The sequence below is a fragment of the Idiotropiscis lumnitzeri genome, chromosome 21 (genome assembly GCF_059441095.1).
Source record: "Idiotropiscis lumnitzeri isolate Australia: NSW breed Sydney's pygmy pipehorse chromosome 21, RoL_Ilum_1.0, whole genome shotgun sequence".
NCBI classification, from domain to species: Eukaryota; Metazoa; Chordata; class Actinopteri; order Syngnathiformes; family Syngnathidae; genus Idiotropiscis; species Idiotropiscis lumnitzeri.
In genome coordinates, this window is record NC_142411.1 from 3188530 (window position 1) to 3197742 (window position 9213).

General features: G+C 45.3%; 1 protein-coding gene across 1 annotated transcript; it reads right to left on the reverse strand.

Annotated features, from left to right (window-relative positions):
* Positions 1-557: 557 nt before the first annotated feature.
* Positions 558-8488, reverse strand: LOC148316473 (adenylate cyclase type 8). Its single transcript, XM_088285904.1, has 21 exons — positions 7887-8488; positions 7165-7363; positions 6362-7099; positions 6133-6282; positions 5913-6043; positions 5717-5828; positions 5509-5636; positions 5283-5441; positions 4959-5187; positions 4708-4878; positions 3994-4094; positions 3727-3928; positions 3512-3604; positions 3281-3441; positions 3118-3199; positions 2889-3047; positions 2521-2667; positions 2135-2227; positions 1940-2054; positions 1629-1831; positions 558-1337 (listed from the first exon to the last, which is right to left on the reverse strand). Exons 2-21 carry the CDS (start codon positions 7318-7320, stop codon positions 1122-1124), a joined length of 3546 nt encoding a protein of 1181 aa, XP_088142030.1. The 5' UTR covers positions 7321-7363; positions 7887-8488; the 3' UTR covers positions 558-1121.
* Positions 8489-9213: the final 725 nt, after the last annotated feature.

The following is a 9213-nucleotide window of genomic DNA, read 5'->3' on the forward strand; positions in this document are numbered from 1 at the left end:
ATTAGCAGAATGCATTTTTAGTTCGTTACAGTTCCGAAATGATAGTCTATATTTAAATTTTGGTTACTGATATCAGAAGTACAGTATATAGCATTTTCTCAAAAATGTAAATACTATGCATACAGTGCTATTTTTTTAATCTATCTATCTATCTAAAATCTGGGTCTGCAACGAACGATCATTTTAATCTCTCACAGCGATAAATTACAACACATGGTAAAAAACTGTATTGCACAGGCTTTTATTGGTCAATTGATTATTGGCTGAAAACAAAAAATGAAAATCATTTTTTTTTGTAATTGATTCATTAAAAACAGGACATTATTTCAAATTGTGTGTACATTGCGCAAATGTAAATTCATTTTAATTCAGGTACTGGTTTGGTCCGTAACACGTCAGGAAATACGCAAAAAAAATATTATTGTTTTCCAAAGTGAAAGCAAATGCTTTCTTTTGCTTCAACACAAAAGATGATCAGTCTGGAGGACAACTGAAATCAAAGAAGATTTACTGTTGAGAACCTGCAAGTCCAAGATCTTGGACAATTGGAAATTTTATCAAAAATAATTACAGATTAATTTAATGACCGAATATTTATGGGTTTACACCTCTAAAATACACATTTCATATTTTATTTTCAGCAATCCTATTTTGTACACAGCACATTTGAAATTTACTTATTATATGTGTAAAATCTATTCAAGATCCATTTCTGATGAAAGATGGTTGTTATTAACGTCAGAGTTTTTTGCTTGAAATTATTTTCAGGTGAATGAAAAAAATAGCATGATTTTGGGGAGATTTCGGTATAAATTTAATTCAGTCTATGCTGTATTGTTGGAAATAAGCCCATTGGTACAAAATGATCGAAACGTACTTTTTAAAAATACATACAGACAAATATTAACCATTAAAAAACTATATAGCTGATTGAAAATCTTGGAGAGGTCGTTGTGGTTGTTTTGAGGTATACTGTGTTTTGGCTCCGTAGTGAACAAGATAATTGGCTTTATAAAATTGACAACTTCCTCACTGTCACAATTCAAAGCACTGAAAACGATGCTTTCAAGTCGCGTATTCACAGCATCTATATGGCAGAGTTTGATTCTCCGTCAATTGTATCAGCACTTGAGGGTGCAATTTGACAGAGCGAAGCCGCCGTTGGTCTCCCTCAGCTTCTCCTTGTGTCTGGCCTGCACCAGACCGAACACGATGCCCGCCAGCGTCATGCGTCCTTCCATCCTGCCCCCTGGGCGTCCGTCCGTGGCGGCGTTGACTCTCTTGCTGCGCATGGTGCTGATGAAATAGGTGCGCACCTTGCCCTGGTACTCGCTCACCTGCAAGGACAGACAGTCAGAGTTAAGCCCCACTACGCACACCAGTTAGTTAGTTAGTAAGTTAAGTTTCAGTCGTTAAGTTAGTCAGTTAATTGTTCATTCATTCAGTTGGTAATTTAGCGAGTTAGTCAGTCAGTCAGTGAGTTAGCTCATTTTGAGTTGTTGTTACCATTAAGACTGATGTGTGTATGTTGTAATTATCTGATAATATATAGTTACTCATGAAATCAAGGAACAGAGACACAGATCCTCAATTTGGCTTTGACACCGACGGTGTTTTCCGGCACTCACCCCCTTGACAAAGATTTCGCCACGCAACTCCAAGACGAAACCCCACTCTGCCAGGATTCTGCGGGTGACCTCGGGCACCTGGATGCGTCCGCTCACGCCGGTGCTGTCCATGCGGCTGGCCAAGTTCACCGTGGACCCCCAGATGTCATACTGCGGTTTGCTGGCGCCGATCACACCCGCCACCACCGGCCCGTGGGCAATGCCTAATGGAGAAGAAATCGTTATTTATTTATTCATTTATTTTTTTGTCAACTTCCGGTCTGAGGAAACACGAGAGTCAGAATGAATGCGCATCCACAGTTGAGATTTACCGACGCGGAGTTGAAAGTCTTTGGTTGAGTGCCTGTTAATCTCCTTCAAGGTCTCTTGCATTGCGAGTGCAAACAGAACCAGTTCGCTCAAGTGATTCCATTCGTCCATAGACGTCTGAAAACGGAAGTGGAGAAAGAGTTAGATGCAAGCACATGGAAGGGTAACGTGGAGAAAAAAAAATGGCTCGTTCGCACCTGTTTGTCTGGCGCTAAACCGGAGGCGGCCATATAGCAGCTTCCGATGGTCTTGATCTTCTCCACGTAATGGAAGTATGACTCCTCCAGCAACTATAAAACAAACGTTTAACCCAGTGATGCTCAGGGGGGTGCATGGGACACTGGGGATCATGTTTTTTTCCCGCCGTACCACAATAAAGTGTAATTGCACATCCACTCCACTAGTTGGCAGTGGCGCTCTCATTGCCCATTGTGCGCAGCGAGTATTAACTCTACAAGCTAGGTTTGTTTTGCAACGAAAATGCTCTTATTTATAGTTGCGGGGGAGAATGGGTGGTGGGGTGGGGGTGCGAATTGTTTACTTCTTGCTCATTAAGAAGCACTGCAAATGATCTCACGCTCACCTCATCAAAGCCGGCAATGATCTCGTTGAGGAGTCGGAGGCAATCCACACCTTCATGTTTGATCTCCTTTTGCTCAAAGTACTCATTAAATCCAGCTATAGACGCAAACATCACGCCCACCTCATCATAGGACTGGGAGTAAAGCTCCTGCAAAGGAAACGTCAGTCTTAATGTTCCCACCCGCAATCGATGAAAATCTACGATGCGAGATGATATCATTTTACCCACATGCTTTTAACGAAAACCATTCTTATTTTTTTTTCGGCGGAGGTGGGGGGACGGGTGCTCGGATCTGATTAATGGCATTTCCATTCATTTCAGACACGCAGTTCACACTGTAGATTCCGTAAGTCAGCTTGTGCACGCACCTCATCGTTCTTGCTACGGTCCAAGAAGTGCCGGGCCACGTGCACCGGCAGAATATTGTGCAGCAGGCATTCATTGTGCTCCCGCAGCTCCCTCATGTCCTCCACTTCCTGCTGAGCCTGCAGACGCCACAGGAAGTCCTGCCTGGCGGTGGCTTCCCACTGGAGAGCAAACACGAGTTTGACGCTCTCCATTCATTTCGAATGATATTGACGATGGTGAAGTCCGTACCTGGCGTCCGTTGTAAAAAACGGCGACGATGAACATGACCAAGAGGAGGATGGCGATCCCTTTTCTCCTCACATAGTGAGATCTGTGCAAGCGTAAAAAAAGTTTGTTTTTTTTGGTCCCACAGCCACAAATGTTGCTTTTACACGCAACAATTATGTATGACCTGTGCGGCACGTCTTGGCGCGCGAGAGAAAGGAAGGCCAGATGGATGAGGTACGAATAGACGGCCACAGCCAGCAGCAGCACGGCCAGCTTGAGCAGGGAGTTGAGACGAAGAAACACGGCGCACGTCACCATGGCGATCACACCGCTCAGCACAAAGACCTGAAGAAGAGAAAGAACTCGAAGGATCCAAGTTTGGAATTCGGTGCACTTGAAAATTTTGAACGCTTACCTCCGGGTAAGAACACACAGTGAGCGAACGTGCAGCCGTGTTTGTCTTTTCCATCTCGTTAGCCGCTTCTGTGTCTGTGAGAATGCACCACAACTACATGCATCGAAAAAAAAACACAGAAAGTAAACGATGATCTCTTGGATTCCTGTGAAAGTTGATCTATTTTATTAGCGGTATTGCACACTGGATCGGCGCGGTTTTTCATGTACTCTCACAATGTCCGTGGAAGCTAAACCAAAGTTGATGACCACGGCGGTGAGGGTGAGCGTGTTGCGAGCGCTGTTGTTCTCGTGGATCCAGCAGCAGAATTGCTGCAGCGTGGCAGGACTCCACTTGAACTCCTCGGCGAGCGCCAGCAGCAGCAACAGCGTGTAGGTGAGCAAAAACAGGGAAAACTGCAGGATGGCCGGAAACAGCCTGGAAAATCATTTGACGATCAAAAGCAGACTCTAGGATGGACTATTTCAAGTGCAATTCCCTACCTCGGTGCTGGGATGAGGGCCTGGGCGGCCATGACAAAGAGGAGCATGATGAAGGAGCAGAGCAGGTTGGAGTTGAACATTTCGTCCCTCATCTGGGAAAACTGAAGTCATTCACAAAAAAAAAAAAAAATAAATAAGGGTTGGCTGTAAAACATCATTACCCAAGATTTTTACTTTTACAGACGCTACATCAAGGGTCCTCAATCCTGTTCCTTGAAATGATCAGCTAATCAGCAAGGTCTGCAGAAGCTAGATACCGATCCTGATCCTCTGAATCAGCTACGCTGCAGTAGCGAGAGATGGAAAACCGCCAGGTCACCGGCCCTCGAGGAACAGGATTGAAGCGCCCTAAACTACATGGACATTTTTGGTACAGGTCCCTGAGGAAAAAAACCTTGGATATCCATGGAACGACATCTTCTCAAGAAGACCTAAGTGCGACTTTTATAATTTGCAAAAGGCAACTAAGACACTGTGGCCAAAATGTGTATACATAGAAATGAGCGTTAGAAAAAGGGAATTTGGTGAAGGCTAACCCAAAATGGCGACCCTGATGAGCAATGGGACCTTCCCACTTTTGAGGTCTTTCCCGCCGGTGGTAGATGCACCACAAGGAGGCGTACGATAGTCGTAGCTGAGGACACATTGTGAAGGAACCTCCCATCTGTCAATCTTACAACAAAAAAACTTTGCGGTTTAAATTTACAGCCATACCTTGTCCTCAATGTGCGTGTCCTTGAATACCAGAGACAGCGGAGTGATGTGCTCTTTATGCATAAGCTCGCTGCTGCGAACCTCAATGGCGTGTTTGATGCGTTGGTTGATTTCCTTGGAGGTGGACGGCCAAATGTTGGGCAGCGATCCATTTGTGAACGAAGCCAAGATCTGCAACAAAAGGTCAGATCGATCAGATTGGTCCGAGGAGGAGTGTGAGGGTGCCGGTGGTTGGAATCAGCAGAACATACACTATTCATGTCAATGGCACTCCCAAAAGGAACTTCATGGGCGCGACTTGTTTTCGGGACTTTGCGAGGCTCGTTGTGGTCATCGACATGCGCGTCCTCTTGGGGACAAATGAGAAACGTGTCGATGTTGTGTCGCCGCAGGAACTCGTTCCTGTCAGCTCCATGTCCGTTCTCTGTCTTGTAGGTGCCTTCAAGGCAGTCCAGGGTAGCCTTGGAGATGTGGATCCGCCTGTTGAGGTCAAGGAAATCATCACTGAGCTGCAGTGTTTCCAATGAATGCTCTCCAATTGTACGAGGAAGAAGTAACACAATAAAACCCCTCACCCTGGTATGCCGCCTGCCTCCAGCATGTTGGCAATGCCCACATCCCAAGACCAAACGTCAAACTGCCATTTCTGTAGACCCAGGACCCCACACAGGACCGAACCTGAATGGATGCCAATCCTCATGTCCATGTTGAAGTTGAGCTGCTTGCGGACAGACCTGACATCGGCAAGATGGAACATTATTAGACAATAACTAACAAACAACCCGTCACAACTGGACTCACCGTATGGTGTTGATCATCGCCAGACCCATTTCGACACAGTGACGGGCGTGGGCACGCTGAGGTTCTGGGACGCCGGACACACAATAATAACAGTCCCCAAGTATCTTTATTCGCAGGCACTGGTGCTCCTGTAAAACCGAAAAGACCAAGACAGCTACGGTAAGTAAATGGAAGCAAAGCATCAGGAAAACGGAGCTCATGTTCGTACCTCGGCCAAACGGTCGAAGCGCCCAAAGAGCTCATTGAGGGTCCGGACCAAATCCTGAGCTGACAAGTTCATGGATAACAGAGTAAAGCCCTTGATATCTGCAAAAAGGATGCTAGGGACAATGTGGTAACCAGTTAGAAAGTCAGGCTCTGCATTTATAGACAACCAACACAACATTTAGCGTTGTTATACCTACCTGACATCTTTGTACTGGTGAATATAAATCTTGTGAAACTCTTGAGGAATGAGCTCATCTTCCATCAAGCTCATGTCAGCAATCATTTCTAAGGCTACAAACCGCGGCAAGATGGACAACACCAGACGCTCCTACCATTGAGAATTGTCGAAGAAAATTAAGGTCAACAATCATCAAATTCTACAACTTAAATGGAGCGTTTCAAATGTAGTCATCCAACCTGTCTTTGGTTCTCCTGTTCCAGTTTGAGGCGACCTTCGATGCAACGTCGTGTTTCTAAGAACACCTGTCGCTGTGAATGATCTGTCAGGTAGTGAATGAAGAATCCGGCTGTGTTCATACCCAGATACAGAAGGCCTTTGGCAAAAACCTACAATCAAGAAAGGTTCACTCCATTTACCCATAAGTGTCCAAATCAGGAAAAAGGACTTCAAGAACGCTTTCCTCACCTTTCTCAAAAGTACTGTATCGTTACGGAAGTATATGATCTCCACAATTAGATGCAACGCCGACGTCAGCGACCCGGCGCACATGGCCCAGGTGAGCGGTAACGGCAGCAGCGTGTAAGTAGCAAACAGCGTGAACAAAAGGTACCATGACGGGTCTTTCTCCAGCCCGTATACCAGTCCTCCCAATACCTGCGTGGTCTGCGACAACCAGCTGGCCAGGCCGGCATAATGAAGCCACCTCGGTGACATGGAGTCCTTAAAGGTCAGAACAACGATACACAGCGCTATGGAAAACACCATGAACGCGCACGTCAAGCAGCCTCGCAGGGGTTCCATGACCTCCTCCGGTGCCAAAGCCAGATACAAAACCAGGAGCTGCAGCTTAGCCATAGCATCGATCACATTGGTGATGGCTAAGGAGTTACGTCTTTGGTGAGAAGAGTGTTGCTGGTAGAGTTTTTCAAGATCTTTGGACTTGAAGGTGTGCCTCAGGGTGGGTATGTAGATACCGTGAATAATGCGTCCCCAGTGCACAAAAAAGTCGGCATCGCTGGCGTATTCGTTTCCGCTTGAGCCTCCCATACTGTGGCTCATGGAGCCACGGAGGTGGGAAGGGTGGACCCGGAATGTGGAGGAGCGCCGCTTGACGCCGCGTGAAGCCTTGCTGCGGATCTGGCGGTTGATTTCTTCCATGTAGGCGTCTGTTACAAAGATTTTGCGAGCTGGCTCCACGCCGACCTGTCACACCGGATAATAACATGATGATTAATTCTTCCCAGACAACTGCGGGAATAATCATTCACCTGAGCGCTGAGCTCCTGCTGGATGATGATGTGCTTTACAGCATTTTGCCAGAGCATCTTTTTACGCCTCAGACCCGGGGACAGGGTGGCTGTCAGGCAGGGGGGCTCACACAGTTCCATTGGGGAAACCTGCCTTGTCTCTGAAAAAGTCACCATGGCAGGGTACCGGGCTTCAATTGCTGGCACGGATGGCGGTGGCCTGGATAGAAGTATAAACACATGACTCTTGAAAGATTCAGAGACGGGTGTATTCAAATTTTGATCTGGCGAAGAGACACATTAATTTGCATTTTATTTCATTAATGGGTTATTTTCACACGGCAACAACAAAGTGTGCAGAAGACCAGATTGGACAACCTGGTTGAGTCCACGTGCTGCCAGAAGCTTTTGAACCAATGATCTGGTGGCCAGATTTGGACATGAGCTGGCTAATGCTCCTGAGTTAAACTCCTCCAGGTGGATCTGGGTCGAAATGTAAACTGTTCTCACTCGTGACTCCAATACAATTCCCGCAGAAAACACTCCTACAGTGTTCTGGTTTATCCTTATTCCAGGATGCGTGTAATTACACCTGACAGAAGGAGGGACAAATGTTCGTCCACTCCACAGAGCTTAATCCCAAAGTAAAATAGTTATCTGATATCCCTGAACATGCATTTTTAATGTTGCGCTTCTATTGATTACAGACTCTTGAATGGGTCCGCCAAAGTCCCCACACTGACCTGTAATGTTTTGCATTTGGTGTATCCGTCGCTCGTGTTCAGTTTCAGCCATGATATCGGCAGCCGGCCCTTCATAATCCATTTTTTCCAGATTCCGGTGCGTATGATCCGTACAAGGAGCCAAAAATTCAGGCATAATCCAGGAAATGGGAGAACAAAGTTCAGAGCATTCCACAGACAGAACAAGGGACGTGATCCAAAACCAACTAATAAAGGAGGCAAAAGTGTCGTAGAGATGGGGTATGTGGAGTGGTTCCGGCAAGATTGCAGATCACCACCTGATTCGAAAGGAAGTCCATAACTGTCAGGAAGCAGGGCAGCATCGATGAGGAGTGTAAAGAGGATTAATTAGTCTCTCTCTCTCTCTTCTCTTCTCTCTCTCTCTCTCCTTCTCTCTCTCTCTCTCTCACTCTCTCTCTTTCTCTTCGAAGAAGAATTTCTTTTTTTTTATCGGTACTAGGCATGAAAATATTGGAAATCCATTAATGGTGGCACCGCTTTAATACACTATTTAAATAATAGGATACTTTTCAAGTAAATACCATCTTTTCCTAATTATTGGTTCGACTCTGTTCGAATGTAGACTTGAGGAAAGACAGAAAGTGATGATCTCCATGGATTGTAAGCCGGTTTCAGTACAACACACACAAATCTTGTGTAAGGCTGATCCAACAAGTTCCCATCTGTCCCAATGTGATCCTGGACACAGCAGCTCAGACCAAGGCGGCTGAGAAACGTACCTCTAAAAATAGATGCCGAGCGAGCCTAAGGCAATTAGCCCGATTATTGCCGGCCGCGGCCAAGTTGGTGTTACACTAGGAAATGGTATGCAAATGCTACATTTGTGCTCATTGGCAGAGTAGAATTTAGTAAATATTGGCAATTTTGATGAGAATATGAACAGGGATTAGGGCTAGGTGAGCACCGATACCAGGTATTGTATCGGGCTGATACGCACCTTTTTTTTAATGTATCAGGTACTCCTGGAGGCCACTGATACCAGCCACAGATACTTAAGGCAAGAAAAAATTTAAAGTGCGTCATCTAGTTTGAAACACCGAATCATCATGTGTCATTGTGTTAAATTAAATTTTAGATATCAAAAGTAACAGACGTATTGGTACTCGGTATCGGTGAGTACGCAAGAGTGGTATCAATCTGAAAATAATTAGGTATCGAAAATCCTTAACAGGGATCTCTTTTTTTCAGTTTTGTTTAATGATTGTGATATCCTAAAATACCTTGTTAATTTTTCAAGTGTTTTACCAAATCACTTGTAGAAGTAATTTGGATTTTTATGTTTTTTAAGGATCACACAGGTCAGATG

What these genes read in the sequence shown, in the direction of transcription:
- LOC148316473 (XM_088285904.1), bottom strand. Translation starts at nt 7,320, where the DNA reads ATGGTGACTTTTTCAGAGACAAGGCAGGTTTCCCCAATGGAACTGTGT. An exon ending in GTTTAGCTTCCACGGACATT is followed by an intron (nt 3,605 to 3,726) that starts GTGAGAGTACAT and finishes CGATGCATGTAG; the next exon opens with TTGTGGTGCATTCTCACAGA. An exon ending in TCATTGCCGGCTTTGATGAG is followed by an intron (nt 2,228 to 2,520) that starts GTGAGCGTGAGA and finishes TTTGTTTTATAG; the next exon opens with TTGCTGGAGGAGTCATACTT.